The following is an 18,180-nucleotide window of genomic DNA, read 5'->3' as shown; positions in this document are numbered from 1 at the left end:
GCTGGACGAACTTACTTACTCATGGATCCTGTACACCTCCGGTGGTGTAAAGGGCCGACTTGAACGATCTCCATCTTGAGCGTTGTCCGATCCCGAATTTCTGTTGCTATCGGCCTCTGGTGACGATGGAGTTCGTTGTTTGAGATCCAATTGTGAGGCCACCAAGCCCGAATTATATACCGCAGGCATCTGTTAATGAACACCTGCAGCCGTTGAGTGTTCTCCACTGATACACACCATGTTTCGCTAGCGTATAACAGCACAGATTTGGAGTTGAAAATTCGTATTCGTTCACTTATCTGCCTGTTTTTCCCGATATTTCTTAAACTCGCAAAGGCAGCCCTTGCCGTCTGACGCCATTTGGCTACCAAGATATTGGAAGCTTTCAACATTCTCCACTGGTTGCCCGGCTACTGTGAAACTGGATGGAGTCACCGTGTTTACATCCAACGATTTGGTTTTGTTGACGTTGATGACTAAACCTGCCAAAGAGGAGCGCTCGGCAAGGTCATTGAGCTTACTCTGCATATCAGAGCGCCGTTGCGCGAGGAGTGCAACGTCATCAGCCAATTCGAAGTCGTTTAGGTGCTCCATGGTTATCGGCTGCCATAACAGCCCGCGGTTTGGTTCACGGTCAATCGCATCTACCAGAATCTCGTCGATTACGATGAGGAACAGTAACGGTGATAGAATACATCCTGGCCTCACACCAGCTACTACCCGGATAGGGTCGGACAGGACCCCATTGTGCAGCACTCTACACGAAAAGGCCTCGTGCTGTGCTTCGATGAGGCCGATGATTTTCTCAAAAACCCCAATGCGTCTCAGGGCGCCCCACATATTCTCGTGAATGAGACGGTCGAAAGCTTTTTCGTAGTCTATGAATACCAAGTAAAGGGACTCTTGGAATTCATTGACCTGATCCAGAATGATGCGGAGCGTGACAATATGGTCCACACAGGATCATCCAGCACGGAATCCGGCCTGCTGCCGCCGGAGAGTCGCATCGATCTTCTCCTGAATCCGGGCTAGGATAATTTTGCATAGAACTTTGAGAACAGTACACAGCAACATAATGCCTCGCCAGTTATCGCATATAGTCAGGTCACCCTTTTTGGGCACCTTCACTAAAATACCTTGCATCCAGTCGACCGGGAAAGTTGCCTTGTCCCAGAAACTACGAAATAAACGATGCAGTAGTTGAGCGGATGTCATGGGGTCAGCTTTGAGCATCTCGGCTGATATGCGATCGACCCCTGGGGCTTTATTCGATTTCATGCTTTGGATGGCTATTTGAATCTCTAGCAGTGATGGAGCTTCGGTATTGACGCGTGTTATACGTCGGATCCTAGGCAGATCATGCCGCGGTGGTGGAGGCCTTGCTGGTACTTGAAAAAGTTGTTCGAAGTGCTCGAACCAGCGTTTCAGCTGGTCAGTTGGGTCGGTCAATAACTGATCATTCGCGTCTTTCACAGGCATCGTTGCATTCATCTTCGCCCCGCTTAAGGTGATTATACAATCAAGCCATGTGGTGAATTTCAAATTCACCACACGTTTTCTACTCGTATTATCAAAGGTACAAATCTAGCGTAATAATTTTTGTACAATGCTGAAATTAAAGTCGATTGTTTAGCATGAGTAAGCAAACGATCTACGGATGTTTCATCCCCATGGGCATTGTGGTTCTCTCAATTCGTGCTCTTGAAAAATCACTAGAAAAAGCACGTGGTTTCCAAGATGGCCGATTTGTGGCTTTGTTGTATAACCACCTTAAGCATCGTGAGATATCGTAGAGGAGGCGAATGTCCCCGGTTGCGGTGACTCTCTCTCCTTTGTCGGCCAGAGAGTCTGCCCACGCTCGCTTGTCCCGTCGACATGAGCGTTTTACTTCCTTCTCAAGAGCCGCGTATCGTTGACGGGCTAAGACTTTGGCTCCTTTGGTTTTTGATCGCTCTATCGCGGCTTTGACTTCTCTTCGCTCCTCTATCATCCTCCAGGTCTCATCGGTGATTCATTGTTTTCTCTGGGTGCGCAGTTCGCCCAGATTGTTCTCGCTGGTGGCGATGAAGGCATTCTTGTGTTGAATCGTCGTCCAACTCTTTCCTCCTGCCGACGAATCCGCGAATTCTTATTGCTTATTGCTGGACGAACTTCTGAGGAATTCTTGGAGGAAATTCCGGATGAATTGCTGGAGTAACTCCCGAATGAACTTTTGGAGGGCCTTCCGGAGGACTTCTATCTGTGGTTTTTATCGGAATTAAGAACAACACAACGGATAGCTTCCGTAGGAATTTCTGTAGGAACTTCTGAAGGACTTTTGGGAGGAACTACCGTCGTGCGGAGCTTTTTTTTCCAATGGGGGACCCTTGGGAAAAAACAATGATTTTTCAATAATTCCGAAATGCAATGTCCGATCGAGCCAGTTCTCAATAGCAAACAATTCCCCATCGAATGCAACTTGTTGCGAGGAAATCGGATAATGCTTAAGTTTTAAAAAGTGTGTCTACAAAATACACACACACATACAGACATCACCTCAGTTCGTCGAGCAGAGTCGATCGGTATATAACACAATGGGTCTCCGGATCTTCTATCAAAAGTTCTTTTTTGAAGCAATCATATAGCCTTTCGGTACAACTTTGAAAATGCAATTAATGTCAGTGAAAAATGGCCTCCTAAGCTCATTGACGCTCGTCCGTATCAAAACTTCAGCTGGCAGTTTATTAATTGGTGCTTCTTTTCCGATTTAAACAGTTGTTCAAGGTTTATAAATTTTAACTGATATCGACATGGAATGAAAAGAGAATTACACAATAAGTGGTAACTGCTGTTATTCCGAATTATTTATACTTACTGATTGTATCTACTAAAATTATCTCTTCCAATGCATCATCAAAAGTAAAACGAAAAGATCAAATTACATTTCTCCAGCAGTAGTTCTAATTTTAAAGTAACTCATCTAACCACGGTAAAAATTGGCTTCAGTGTCTAGTTTAGATCTATTTGTTTTTCTTTTTGTTCAAAAAGTTTCTAATTACATCCTTCCAACTTGTTCTGTGTCATCGCGTCATACATTTGCTAGCTTCATGTTGCTCACTATCCGCGTGTCATTTTTGGAAATATTGGTCCGTTTATTATAAAAACCGATATAAGTAACAATTCAACAATCCTGAACTTCCTAAGTTTGGTTTCTTTCTCTTTTCTGTCAAGTTTAATTTTTTTCTTTAATGCAGAGTTGTAGTAGTTTTTAAAATTCACTAACTGTTTGCTTGTTTTTATTCTGGTTTAATGAATATACTTTTATTTTGGTTTAAGTAAATATGCTTCATTTAATTTGTTAAAAATCTTTACTTAATTAACCTTTACACATTTATTTTGATTTAAGTAATATCTTATTTTTTCATATTTTACTGTTTAACAATCTTGTCACTTCACCATTCGAATTAGGGAGTGTTGAGTGACTTTGAGTTAGGGACCTCGAGAAATGAGGTCAACTTACAACTGTTTCTGAGTATTTCATTTCGCATTGATCAGAATTTATGAAGTGTTTTTTTTTGGTTACGGTAGACTTCAAAGCTCTTCGCTTGCATGCAATTTTTGTTGGAAAGCTTTTTTGTTCTGCTCTATCATAAAATTCCATTCCCCGAAAACGTCAGTTTCTTCAGTTTCTGTTTGATCCTACATAGTTGGGAGATTGATTAGATTCGGTTATGCTTAGGTAATTGAAAAGTCGGACTAGTCGCCTTCTAAAACGGTTTACGAACGATATCGCCTCTAACCTTAAACTTCGGCGTTAAGTCTCATTCTAAAGTTTGTTCAGAGTATTACTAAAACGTAGTACAAAATGACAGTTTAGTCTCATCTGTTTAGCTCGCCTCACTAAGCTTATTCGCACTCATATATTGAGCTGCCGAGGGACTATTCAACAAGTTTGTTTGAAATCTGTATGTTCGAATGTTCCCTACCGTATCTACTCGACTGCAGTTCAACTGCAAATGTTCTGTTCGCTGAGACTTACCTCTCAGTTAAGTAGTCTGGAGATTATGATGATGATGGTGGTAATAGAGGTGGTGGCCTTTTGCTGCCGTAAATCTGGAAGACAATTCTGTGCGGTATGTGGTCAGACCGTAGTCACTCGATCAATTTCCACGTATCGCACAGAATTGTCGCTTTGTCAGCAAATCACCTCTTTCTCGTCGAAAACGGCCGTATCCATCGAACTTAGCGATTTGAGACGAGTCTGCAGCACGGACGTCCTTCGACAGCGGCGTTTAATTTTTCTACGGAGGAAGAACATGAAGGATGAAATGGAGGTTCCTCTGTATAAGGAAGCCTGCTTACCGATATACGTATGCGGCCAGACCACAGCATAACAGCAACAGAAGTACGCTGAACCCGGCTAGGACTTCCGCAGGCAGTCGAAGTAACGCCGAACAATGAGTGAAAGATTCATCTTCGCCCGAAGGGCATTGCTCAATTCCGTCACAGAAGATAGATCCGTTGACACAAGCGTCTAGACCAGGGCAGGTGAATGGACAATCCTCACGAATCATCGCTGAAAAGTTAGTAAACAAAAATCATTAAAGCAGGTCAGATTTCCGAGCATAAAGAACAACTCACTGAAGCTTTGTGAACCTCGCTTGGATATTTCAAGCCAAGTAAACGAATACGTCTCATCGTCTGGGTGCAGGAACTCTACGGAAATCGCTTTCGACGGCTCAATTCCAAAGTGCGGGTGCAGGTGCGTCCAACCTGCACTGAAGACTTCCACCATGTGGCGATGAGCTGTGTCATCCGGAAGTGGACATGCCGTGAGCGTAACTCCTTCGCTGTTGGAGATTATCACACGGGACTTGGTGTTACATCGGATCGGAGTTACGGTGCTGAGACTAGCGTTGTACTTCATCGGTGCGGCGGGATCATTCTTACGGAGGAACAGGCCACGCATTCGGATGTAAATATATTTATCATGCGATGGTTCTATCAACCAGGGACGGGTACGGCACTCCATCTGTGAAGAAAACAGTGATTCATTAATGTTATCTACAAAAATTTCTATTTTGAACTTACTTCTCCAGCGGACAGATTCACGATTCCAGTAACAGCATTCTTTCTTCGGACGTCTTTGCACATGAGTGGCGCCTTGACGAATTCAAACGATCCTTCAAAGTTCAACGCGTCCGGATCATCTACGCTGGTCATGTTTTCTGCTCGGAAATGAATTTCCACTTCCCGCCCGGTAGATGTAAATACTATCGGAAGATATGATCTGTTGGTGGAGTTGCAGATACAGCCCCTTGGAAATAGAATTGATTCGTGCCAAGGCCGCTCATAGATCTCTATCCTGGCACTGCTGTTTCCGAAGCAATACGAACGACCAGTATCCGGATCAACACGCGAATCACAAGTTCGATTTCCGGTCATCGCCCTTGAAATCTCAACCCGAATCCGTTCGCCCCGTTGTGCTTCAAATCGGTAGACGCAACTAAAACAACAAACCTCAATGAAGGAAATCCGAAAACCTCAGAAGAAAGTGAACTCACTGCAAATGCTTCGCACCCCCTCTGCCGAACAGGAAGATATTCCGCACGCTTCGTACCGGGTGTGGCCCCTTCTTGTCCATTTGACTGCTAACAAACCGGCGGTTGCAGTCATTCTCCCCACTGATCGGCATTCCGTCCTGCATAAAATCTACGAATTCGTATCTCAATGCGAACTGCAAGGGCCGCAGCACCGTCGACTCCGTTGTCCGCAATTCTAGCGTCACAAAGTCACTGCTCGACACGAAGCTTTCTGCCAACGTGCAAGGTCTTGCATTTGAAATGTTCAACATCCCATGATCACACGAGCGTTGAACCGTCCCGCCACAGTACCGAGCAATTACATTAGTACTATTCTGTCCGAAGCGAATAGTCGGTCTCAAATGCCCGTCTTTATCCATCGCCAAACTGAAACCACAATAACCAGTAAGTGCACTTCGGATTTTGAAAACATCAACTCCAACCTACCAATCGATATCCTTGCAAATCGGAACCTCCCTCAGTGGTCCGTCCCAGATTCGAAGCATTCCGGTGCAATCCTCTTTGGTTTGATACTGAATCTGTTGCTCTTCGCTTGCTCCGAACTCCGGTGCCAACTCGAACTTCATGACCGAAATCCACACCTTGAAGCGCGTTGGCGACGTAGACAGCGCGCCGGATCTCCTCGGGATGTTGATCGCGTCCAGCGAAAGTGCTTCCGTTCCCTAGCGTACCCCCGGTAAATCAATACAGTATGGAATAAACCCACCGAAAAATAAATTTGAAAACAATTGAACAGTGAGAGTTAGCGATCATGAATTCTACAAACGCAAATTGTGCGCACGTAGCAGTCGCAGTGCCGTTGGTGGTTTGGTGGTTGGATACAATACTAACTTGCAAGTGATAGAGACAGGTGGTGTTCGGGGCTAACGAGTGCTGGGGATTCTGCAGGACCCCGTGACCGGTACCTCGCAGCCAGAATTCGCAGATGCGTTTGCTCTTGGCGTAGGTGGGACTCTGGAGGTCGACGAACTTCACCGAGACCTGCAGACATTGCTCACAGAGAAAGAAAGAAATAGAGAGAGAAAGAAAGACAGAGATTTTCGAATCAGTCGCTTGATTTCCGGTTCAAGTTGGGGGTGGTGATGATGATTGTGCAAGTTTTTGTTTCTCGATTGACGAATTTTGGAAATAATCGTAAAAAGACGCGGAATTAAAGATGCAACCTCGGGAAGTTGAAAACAAATTATGGTGAATAGTGATTAAGGAATGGTTGGACACTCACCTCTAACTGGAAACCGTGCAGCGAGTGAGAGCTGGTTTTCGGATTACTGAAGGTTCCGTACGGTGAAGTTGTGAACTCGACGAGCAGTTCAGGTCCGCTGGAGATCGCTGCTGGGATGGATTCGCCACCGCCGCAGAGTTTCAGGATAACCGGATCCCGAGTGGTGTAGCCGTCGTACACAGTTATGTAGTCCTGGATGTGGAGAGGGCAGAGAGAAGTTTTGGATGAGAAACAAATTGATGTTGGGAACAATCTAGAGGTACAATGAGCAAGTTGGATGCGGTTCTAATCCAATAGTTTTCCGATTTCAGTGAATTTTAGGGTAATTTTGTGGTGTCAGATCTATCATCTGAGTCTATATGATTTAACAAATGCAGACTATCTAGACTAGTAATGCTGCATGCTCTCTATAGTGAGAAGTAACTAGATTTAGGAGTGCTAAGAAAATTTGAAAAGAAGAATATGGGAAATTCAGTAGAATTTGTTAGCGTAGTAAACGTTACATTTGTATAGAGTAAAATAAATTCATTCGTTGCTATTCTCTGTACTTGTTTAAACATTTTTTAATTTTATCAGGTTATAGGTCTAGGATAGCTCTTAGCAACTGGTGCAGCACAGCAATCGGCTTCAACGTTAAGATCAGCGCGGAACTCAGACCGTGTCGATTTGTCGAGTACCGAAAGGTCCGAAACAGCCAATCAAGGTTGGACAGATCTAAGGACCGCGTTCCAGAACAACGGTAAGTACAGGAAGTTGAGCCTGCTGTGGAAGTTAATGAGATTGAAGCCTGAAGATTGTTCATACGTTAAAGAGTATGTAGACAAAATTTTGACGACGACCGAGAAACTGCAGGAGATTGCTTTCCTGCACGACGACGATTGGATGTCGTTAATTCTCATGATGAGGCTACCGAGCCAATGGTCGTGATGGGAATGGACGCTTTAGGAGTCAAGTGGGTCAAATCGAAGATGTTCTAAGAACTGGCTCGATGGCTGGTGGATCAAGTTTGGCACTGGTAACGTGTCCGAAGCAAGCCATCAAAAAGAAGGACAAATTGAACATGATGTGTTTCAAGTGCGAGAAACTTGGTCACTACGCGTCGGAATGCCCAAAGAAACCGAGTTTCAAGAACGAAAAGAATTATTGAAGCATAAGAAAAATGCTATTTGTGGTGTGTAAGAAGGGTAGGAAGCGTAAGAAGCTAACCAACGACTACTGAAGGCAATCTATCGACCACTGAAGCAGAGTACATATGACTCTTTCGACGGTTATTCAAGAAGCCGTCTGGTGGGGAGGATTCCTTCGTGAGCTGTACACAGAGCCGTAACGTGGATTAGCAGCGTATCGTATTCCCTTGGCGAAATCTTGATTAGGCGCCACTTTCTTCTGGTTTCTAAGAAAACCAGAATATGTAAGAGAGTAAGTAGGGTATGATGGGACAAGATGGGTCACCTAAGGCGAACCTTCAGTGCCTCAAAATAGAAACATTTAAATTTAGCTTTTCAACGTGGATCTATAAAAATAGCTCATAATCTGTAAGCTAGGAGTATGAAATAACAAAAAATCGATTTTTTTCATTTTGAGTCATTAAAGTAGAAGTCTATTTTTCTGTCAATCAAAAAATGCCGGGGCATAATGGGTCAAACAGCGGGGCAAGATGGGTCACCTTTAAATTCTGCATTTAATATTGTTTCTATTCACAATATTAAATTACACACATAAAGATAAGTTTATTGCCAATGGTTCTGTCGAATAAAAAATGATTTTAAAGCATTGGGTTAAGAAATGGCACAATTTCAAATTTATTTATTTCAACGCAGTTAGTACAACATCGTCTACATTACTTATGATACTTTTACTATAATAATAAAAATGTTTAAATTCTAGATTGCTCGACGAGATAACACGTTTTATAGAAAGTGTGTTTCGTATAAGAAACGATACTGAAAAATATTTTACCTTGCCATACTCTACCAACATGAAATTTTATCATCACATCGAGTGATAATAAAGTAGAACCAAATTATTCCTCCTAAAAAGTCATAATCTCCACATTAAAATTTATACGATGCTCAAAAACTGTGTGGTCGTCTTCAGTGTCTCGTACTTGACTTGACTTTCCGAGTCGAGTCAAGTACGAGACACTGAAGACGACCACACAGTTGTGGTCGAAATACGTATCTGCAAAGATAACGAAAATTAACTGGTGGAATTAAATGGACAGTACTTAATTCGTCTTAGACGGTTTAAGATTTAAAGGTTTGGTGTATTTATGATGCTTCAAATAATAGTAAATATTCAGTTGAAGAATTTTTGAGAGTTTGACTATTGCATAATATGTAAGAAACCGTGGGTCGTGGGCATTCCTAGATTTTCGAATGGAATCTGTAAACAATGATCTAGAACGGGCTGAAGGATCATTGAAGTAACTGAAAGTTCTTTATTATGAATCTTATCCGCTCATGCTCATTAAAGGAAGAAATGTTCAAAATCATCGATTAATTGCATATTTTCTTTATGATTTCTATAGCTTGTGATCGAATACTCATAAACCAGTGAAACCCAACGGAATTCTACCGATTATCTGAAACAGTTTTCATGGACCTACGTCCTATTAGATCTAAAATCCAACTCTAGTATGTCGATCGATGGTGGGAATCGTCATCGAACCAATTTGGATAAAGAATAATTCAACTCTGTAGTGGTCCTGTCACTGCTGGTAATTTGGACCTAGTTTGGTCAATGAAATTCAACTCTGGATCCAAAAACAAACTACTGGAGTGATTGATTGATGGTTATAACCGCTATCGTACCTTCTCGGGTCGATTCTGTGAGTGGCTTGGAGGCATTGTTGAGAAAATAATCCAATTCTGAGTTGTCGAAATTGCTATTGAAAACCAAAGGGGTAAAACTTAAAATATTTGGTTATCGAAATCCCTGGGTGCCAATATTTCAATAACGCACCCTCGTTTAAAGCTCTTTAATTAGTATGAGCCCCAGGGGAAAAAAATAAATTCAAACTATGAATGTCCATCGAATATTCAACGGAAACGTATAAGTTTCTGGTTTGCTGGACTCGGAAATGTTGCTGAGTCCAAAGCGACCATTATGATCTCTTTTCGGATTTTTTTTAGTGAAATGAGCAAATTTATCTCAAATTTACTCCCGGTATAAGTTATTAGAACAAAAGGGCCTTCATAATTTGGTCTGCCTCGGATGCAGTCTCTTGGTGATCGAAATAGGAGCAATAATTGAAAATAATCCAAGCCACGAAATTTTGGAATCAAATTTCGTGATATTCGAATTAGTTTTTGAACATGAGACTAACAGTTTTTCTCTCATTTAACTTGTAACTGGTTCCGGACGTCCTAGAAAAACCGAAATAGCTGTCAAAAATAAGACCAAATCATTGAACATGCTGATGTGGGAGTGAAGAGATATTTTTTTTTGCTCTAGACTACTTAAAATATCTTCACAATTGGACTTTGCAGACAATTATTAATTATCCCCTCAACCAACAAAAGTGTTTTATTTCTCATGTCTTAATTCTTGAATCCAGCGCCCCCGAAGGGCTGGCAACCTCGTTGTCGAGAACCATTTTCACCGGATTACTGTCCGACATTCTGGCTACGTGCCCGGCCTACCGCAGTCTTCAGATTTTCGCGGTGTGAACGATGGATGGTTCTCCCAACAGCTGATGCAACTCGTGGTTCATTCGCCTCCTCCACGTACCGTCTGCCATCTGCACCCCACCATAGATAGTACGCAGCACTTTCCTTTTAAAAACTCCCAGTGCGCGTTGGTCCTCCACGAGCATCATCCAGGTCCGTAGAGGTCCGTAGAGAACTAATAAGCGTTTTGTAGATAGTCAGTTTGGTACGGCGGCGAACTCTATTAGATCGAAGCGTTTTGCGGAGTCCAAAGTACGTATGATTTCCTGCCATGATGCGTCTCCGAATTTCTCTGCTGGTATCGTTATCGGAGGTCACCAGTAAGCCCAAGTACACGAATTCTTCAACCACCTCGATTTCGTCACCACCGATAGAAACTCTTGGTGGGTGGCTTACATTGACCTCTCTTGGGCCTCTTCCTATCATGTACTTCGTCTTCGACGTGTTGATGACTAGAACAATCCGTTTAGCTTCGGTTTTCAGTCTGATGTAGGCTTCCTCCATGGGAAGTAAGAAGTGAGAAGTAACAAGTCAGTTTTTCCTTTTCCTTCTTAGCTCTTCATATTTCTTTCTTTCTTTTTCCCTATTCCTTCTTTTTGTTTCCTTTCCTTTTACTCCTTCCTTCATCCTTCAATCTTACTTGTTTCTTCTCTCTTCTTTTTGTGCCCCCTCTTTTCTTTCTTTCTTCTTCCTTCCTCTGCTTTCCTTCTTTCGATTTCTTCCTTCTTTTTTCTTGTTTCTACATTCTTTCTTCCCTTCTCCTTCTTACATTTTTTTTCTTTCTTATTTCTTCTTTCTCATTTCCTCTCTCTTCTTTCATCTTTCTTCTTTTGTTTTTCTTCTTTCTACACTCTTCCTTCTTCCTTTTTCCTATTTCCATCTACCTTCTTCCCTTCTTCCATATTTCTTCTTCCATCTTCCTTCTTTTTTCTATTTTATTTGTTTTTCCTTCCCCCTATTCTCTTCTTTCTTTTCCCTCTTCCTTCTAACTTTTTGCTTCTCGCTTCAGAATTAACTGAGTGACTCGCGCTTGGGAAGGAAGTTTTCTTATATCCAATAAAGTAGCTTCATCAAAAAATGTTTTTCAACTATGCGTCTTTACAATTAATATCAAACGATTATCAGAATCTAGCGAGAAAATTTAACTTTCTCCTCTTGAATGGCTACAGACGCTACCGCGGCAAGTAAATTGTCATCAACAACCACCGCCAACGGCCATTACTGATGCTGTTGGGATCGATAACGACGCAATCATTGCCATTTAATTGTATACACTTTAAAGAAAATACAGCTTACATCAACTTTTCCGTTTTATATGAGGGTTATGAGAAAAAAAATATTTATACTTTTTGAGACCTTGTTGAGCAGCCACCCAATTGTTCGAATTTAGCAACAGTATTTCATTATTCATATCAGAATTTTTTTGTGCACTATTATATAGGGAAGAGGCCCCAAAACACCCCTGATGCTAAACGCCTTTTGTGGTTTCCCTCATATTTACCGTCATTAAGATGTCCGTAACAAAACTAGAACTAAAATTATGAAGGATAGGCGAAGAAAGTTTCAAAAAAGTGCATGGGAAGGTCGGAAAAACCGAAAATTTCCACATTTTGAAGAAACATCTAACATTTTGGCGAGGCAAAACGCCCTAGTGGCAATAACCTACAAAGTACTTGCGTCTCCACGGACTATCCATACTAGAATGCTGATTCGCCGACGCGTGGTACTTTGTTCCCTAGGAGCTGCCAGCTAAAAGGCGTTTTGCCTCATGAGTTTTCCGGAAACAGAATATCACCACTTTTTTGAAATGTGAATATTATCAATATGATTGAGATTTTTGACAATTTTTGAATGGCATCAACTAGCTATCTTGTTTAACTGATGCATAATGTAAAAATGCCCATGAATAGCGTTAAGCAGTGTTTGCTTAGCTAGGGGATATTTCCCCCTTCCCCTACAAAAGCATGTTTCATTTTCACCACATTACTAAGCACAATATCATGGTGGAAAATCGGATGGCGTCGTTCTTGACCTCTATGGCGGCCGTCGAACATTATACACAAGGATGCGCCTTTCCAAATATTAGGCACGAACTAGCAATCAAATTTCACTTTCCAATGCAACTACGTGATGAACTTATACTCACAAAATAAAAAATCACCGAAATAAAGTATATAAAAAATACTTTCCAATGCAAAATGGTTACGTCACCGCGGCGATTAAACTCACTGTAGTAGCCACCGCCGACGGCCATCACCATAATTGTCATCAAATATTCAGTTTCTATTAATAATATCCGTCACATATCTATTTAAGGACATTCCTCACGGAATCCAAAATTAAATGCACTCGCATTTTCAAGGGCACCCCATCCAAAACGGGAGCTACGCACAATTGTCATTTGTATTACAGATACAGTGAGGAACATTCGCAGCGCCATATTTGATTGTTTTACGAAAAGTAAACACGAAAAATGTTTAAATGTGGTTACATGTTGTGCATCTTGGGGGCACGTTTTACATAAGTATTGATTTAAGGTTAATGTTTATTCACGGCTATTATAAAAAATAAAACATTTTTTTTGAAGGAAAATTCGTTTAAACGCACTTGGACTAGTTTGACTTGGACTTAGTTTGCTTGCCATTTTTCTGAATAGTTCGGTTCTGCATGGAGTCAAGCAGTTTTCCCAGTGTTTTGGACGAAATTTAACTCCAAGCTTCTCTTACAGCAGCTTGTTGCTCACGAACCGTACCAAATTGCCTTCCACCCTTGTAAACGAGTCGTGCCAGGATAGCCCACAAGTTTTCAATAGGATTCAGATCTGGAGTGCGTGCAGGCCATGGCAAAACTTCGATGTCTCGTTCTGAAAACAATTGCATTGTTTTCTTGCTGATATGAATCTTGCTGAAATATGAAATCTTCAGCCATGATATCTTCGATGAAGAGAACCAGAACATCTTCGAGCAGCTCAAAGTAATTCTCCGAGTTCATTCTGGTTGATATGGTAGCGATAGGGTCTTTCCGTTTCGCGTAAAGGCGGCCCAAACCATCAGAGTTGCACCTCCGAAGTTTCGGCTGAGGTTCACCTGAGGATCCTTCCGCAAATCGTGCCAGTAACAGGCCTGGTAGCGGGTCACTTTTTAGTGACTTGGTCACTTTTTCGGGTAAGTCACTTAAAGTCTCTTTTTTTAGCTCAATTCACTAAAGTCACTTTTTCTCGTAAAAAGTCACTATTTTCAACTATTTTGATCAAAATAAAAAGTAGGGTACTAAATCCAAGTTTCGTGAGGTACAGGATCCTAGCATAGGAAAGAAAATTCAAATAATGTAACGCTTTCTGTACTCGTCGATAAAGTTGCTTTATAGTAAAACTGATGGATGTATAAAAAATGATCTCTCAAGGCTTTTTAGCCCGAAAGTCGCTCTTAGCTGCTTCTTGTTTTTAATTTCCCACTAATACTTGACCAGCTTTTAAGCCTCAGTTATTAGATTTTCAATAATTATTTAATGTACAGATTCTATGTCACTATTCATGGATGTACTGTAAATTAAGCAGAATGCGATCGTCCAAACATATTCCAAAACATAACACACTTTTCTAATATTTTTGAAAAAAAAAAACTAATAAACTCCATAATCCATTGAACTATTGAAATTGAATATTTTGAATTCTACATGGATTTCCTGGTGCTTCAAAGAAACCAATATTGAGCGAGGAACTGTTCAAACGATCGCATCTTGAATTTTTCCTCAAATATATTCTGAGAATAAATAAAATAACAGTGAAATTTCAAATATTTTGAATTTTTGAATTTAAACTATCCGTTTGATACTCCGAAGAAACTTCTTTTTAAGGAATTTTGGAAGCCTAAACAAACTATTTAGATTTAAAAATTATTATTTGGCCTCTGGCAAAAATCTGTGCTATGGTTAATTGTGAATTAATGTAATCCCGATGCAAATTTAACACATTTAAGATTCTCATTTAGAAATTATTGTTTACTAAAATTCTTAGATTAAGTATAAGAAACCCCTGGTTTCATAGAGGAGCTTCAAAAGTTTTTCTCTTCATCTTGCATGAAGTCTTTAATCTCAAAAATATATTTGAATCTGTTACTACGATCGCTGTTTATTTCTTCATTAATGTTCATAATATATTTTATGATGCAGCAGGGCTATTTCTAAAATAATTTCTTATTTTTTGAATGGCAATATTTATTTTTATTTTTTTAAATTTTTCAAATGAACAGATGAAGCAAATTTCGATTGTATTTTCGAAAAAAATCTATATCTAGCAATTATTACATGATTCTCAATAAAAAAAAGGATTTTCACATACAGAGGTTGTAGGAAAGAGTTCGAAGTCATACAAAGCATTGTTCCCCACAATAATGTAAAGCTTGTTGCAAAATTGTTGTTTAAATTAAAACCCCCTCACAAAGACAAAAATTACTGAAGTTCCCTCTGCTCCACGACAGGCTGGTAATTCTGCCAGCATCTTCAGTTCTCTTCATTCAATCAACGGGTATATACAATATATCAATAACAATCTTACATATATCTACCCAAAAGCAAGTACAAATAGCCGGTCCCTAGGTAGGAACCTATCTTCCATCAAAACCGAGGAGTCCCACGCTATCTGGTACTCCAACACTCCTCTTTAGGGTGGACACCTCGCGACACTCTGCAAAACAATCCCTGGTCTATTTACGTTTCTCGTATAAATGGTCTTTACTCCGAAGTTTGCACGCCAACTTCTCTAGCAAATGCGCCTGTATAAGTGGCCCGACTACAATGAATACACAACGCGTCTCGATTTTCTGCTCACCAGCTACATACGTGCATTCATCCCTCTGAATTCCTGAAAACCAGCCAGCAACCAACCGAATTCCTGATTCCCAGCTATCTGTTATCAACACCGAGGTATCCCACACTATCTGGTATTCCAACAATACCGTGTAACAATTTGTGACTCACTGCCTGGTTATTAACATATGAAACTAAATTTTGATCACTTTTTCTACAACAGCAAGTGTCACTGGTAAAGCCATTCCAAATCTTATTCATCAAGTTCTCACGCGCGAGTAAACTCGTTTGCAGTTTTAAAGGAGCTTGAGTTTTTCATGCATAATCCCTTCGTTTCACCCATTTACCGAAAAATCAATCGAGGCGAGGTGAGTTAGTTGGATGATTCGAATTATGCAAGAATTTACCATGATTCAAATCTTACTTGAGTTTTGAGATCTTGAAAGTCACTATTTGGTCACTTTTTCTGCAAATGAAGGTCACTATTTGGTCTCTTTTTTCGATAACGTTGGTCACTAAAGTCACTTTTTTGACCAGCATTGGTCGCTACCAGCCCTGCAGTAATATGCGCAACAATCAGGGCTATGTAAACTAAACTTTTTCTCATCGAAGAATATTAAATTCGACATAGTTGTTCCATAAGGGCCGAAGTCGCAAATGTAAACAAATCGAGTTTATGTCATAGATCGAACCTCCTGAAAATGTACTATATGTAGCATATTAAAAATAGTACAAAATGTTGTTTTTTGCTGTAAAAACAGAGAAATACAGAAGGGCGATATTACATTTCCGTTGGAATTTTTTTCTTAGTGCGATTGCGCCCCGTTTTCTCCATGGCAGCAAAAGGGCTAAACTGTTTTTCATTCACGCATTATGACACTTCGTTCTTGCATCAAAAACACATGTGAGCAAAAGGGCTAAACGGTACTTTAAAAACACAACGGGGCGATGCAAACAGGCATTAATGACAAAGAGGTTGACAGCCGGGCGTGGAATTTGGGCGAAAAGGATGTTGTGAAAAACATTATGGCGCATTTCTGAAGGGCGCAAGTGTACACTGTTATAAAAAAAGGACGACTAGTTTTTTAATCACATTTTCAAATCGAAATAAATCCGAAGTAAATTTTATTTACATGTGGCTTCTATGAATAGATATGGATGTATTTCATGCAAACTATTAGCATTTAAAATACCATCTACTTTTCGAACTATAATTGAAAACATGTCATGGAACTTTCGAACCCATTTTTCTCCAACATTGCGACATTGGCCCTTATGAAACAACTGTGTCGAATTATCCCATTCCTTCGTCCATGGCATGTACTTTCTGGCAAAACTCAATCTAGCTTGGAAATGAGCTGGGGTGAGATTTGGCTTTTTCGCCTTTTTGGTGTATTTCAAGTGACCACATCCACGCAATATTTGTGCAACACGTTTGTTTGTGATTGGTAAATCCAGTTCTTGTTTGATTTCTGTAGCAGAATATTGGCCAGTCTCTCCCAGCTGCACGATTCGATTCCTGTCACGATTGAGTTTCTTAGAATTTCCTTTGGTTTTCTTTTTTTTCTACAATTCCGTACATCTTGCTTTCTTCATCATATTCCTGATCACTCCTTCCGATCTGTGAATTTTCCTTGCAATTTCACGGTTACTGTGACCAAGACTGTTAAGTTCGCAAACCAATGCTTGCTCGGTCTTGCTCAGGTGTTTTCCTTACGCCATTTTCTCGAAGCACTGTTTTAATCCGCGTACTTCACTTTCTTTTTGCTCAGAAAATCATTGGCTTAGATAAAATGACCAGATAACACCAATACATGAACACTTTACGTGATTTGATGTGTGTGTGCGTTTAAACGAATTTCCACACTCTGAGATTTTTTTTGATTTTTTTGCAGATATATGAAACAAACCTTCCGTATTGATATAATTACAATCATTAAACTGCATAAGCTACGATATATGCAGATGTTTCCTATTCCAAGAAACACTTTTGGAGTTTTTCATGCAAAAACGGCGGTGCGTTTAAACGAATTTTTTCCGCTGTATGTTCCGTTTTTATCAACACGGTCCGTGAGTTTACGTTGATAAAATCGGAACAGTGACAAAATCGGAATAATTTTCTTTGACGATTTTTTTAGCTAAAATTTTAGTAAAAATGATATATTGCTGGGAAAATGTTAGATTTTCTAGTTCTAACATTTTTAAATGCTGGGGGACTGTCCATAAACCACGTGAACATGCTAGTGGGTGGCAAGGGTTAGTGATAAGACATAGGAAATGTATATTTATCATCAAATGGTGACTGGTTGACGTTCTTGGAAAGTAAGGAGTGCATCAAGGGAACGTCCATAAATTATGTTACGCAAAAAATAACCGTTTTCAATCCCTCCTCCCTTCATTGTTCCACTTTTTGTATGAAATATCCAAAAAAAAATATATGAGTAGTCACACTTTTAGAAACACTCTTCCTTCCACTAAAAGCATGACGTAATTTATGGACGTTCCCTAAGATAAGGTGTTATCTGTTGATAACATAACAATAAATTCGAAAATGGCTCATATGTACCCAGAAAAATCACAGAAGAGAACTTCGTCCCCAGTTTCTTCAGCAAAAATGTTCATTAGGATGTCGGCTACCCAGGAAAAATATGGGAGGTCAAGTTTGGCCTAGATATTCAAAACCTTGGGACATTTTTTTTCTTCTGGCAGCATGCAGATGAATCTGAAATATTTGGATTCTATACCACATGCATTGTGTAATAAATCTAACCACTCAATCAAGTTTAGTCATCTTGATCGTTGAGACAGTGACCAGTTTTCTGGATTACGAGATGCTCAAGGTTCTCCAAAACGCTCTCGATTTCAGCCCACGGTATCTACCAGATCAACCAAGACTTAT

At 40.4% G+C, this 18,180-nt stretch overlaps 1 protein-coding gene across 1 annotated transcript in view; it reads right to left on the bottom strand.

Annotated features, from left to right (window-relative positions):
* Positions 1-1,494: 1,494 nt before the first annotated feature.
* Positions 1,495-18,180, bottom strand: part of LOC134218411 (uncharacterized) — a 467,105-nt gene continuing 450,419 nt past the window's right edge. The window contains exons 10-17 of the mRNA XM_062697367.1: positions 6,805-6,996; positions 6,414-6,563; positions 6,009-6,244; positions 5,544-5,948; positions 5,071-5,485; positions 4,621-5,011; positions 4,342-4,555; positions 1,495-4,280 (exon numbers count right to left, since the gene is read on the bottom strand). Of these exons, the coding sequence (XP_062553351.1) occupies positions 4,175-4,280; positions 4,342-4,555; positions 4,621-5,011; positions 5,071-5,485; positions 5,544-5,948; positions 6,009-6,244; positions 6,414-6,563; positions 6,805-6,996 (2,109 nt within the window). The 3' untranslated portion in view covers positions 1,495-4,174. The remainder of the gene's footprint in view (positions 4,281-4,341; positions 4,556-4,620; positions 5,012-5,070; positions 5,486-5,543; positions 5,949-6,008; positions 6,245-6,413; positions 6,564-6,804; positions 6,997-18,180) is intronic.

This window comes from Armigeres subalbatus, chromosome 2, assembly GCF_024139115.2.
Source record: "Armigeres subalbatus isolate Guangzhou_Male chromosome 2, GZ_Asu_2, whole genome shotgun sequence".
Classification (NCBI taxonomy): domain Eukaryota; kingdom Metazoa; phylum Arthropoda; class Insecta; order Diptera; family Culicidae; genus Armigeres; species Armigeres subalbatus.
Note: the sequence above shows the minus strand (reverse complement) of the source record. Positions and strands in the feature narration are given on the sequence as shown.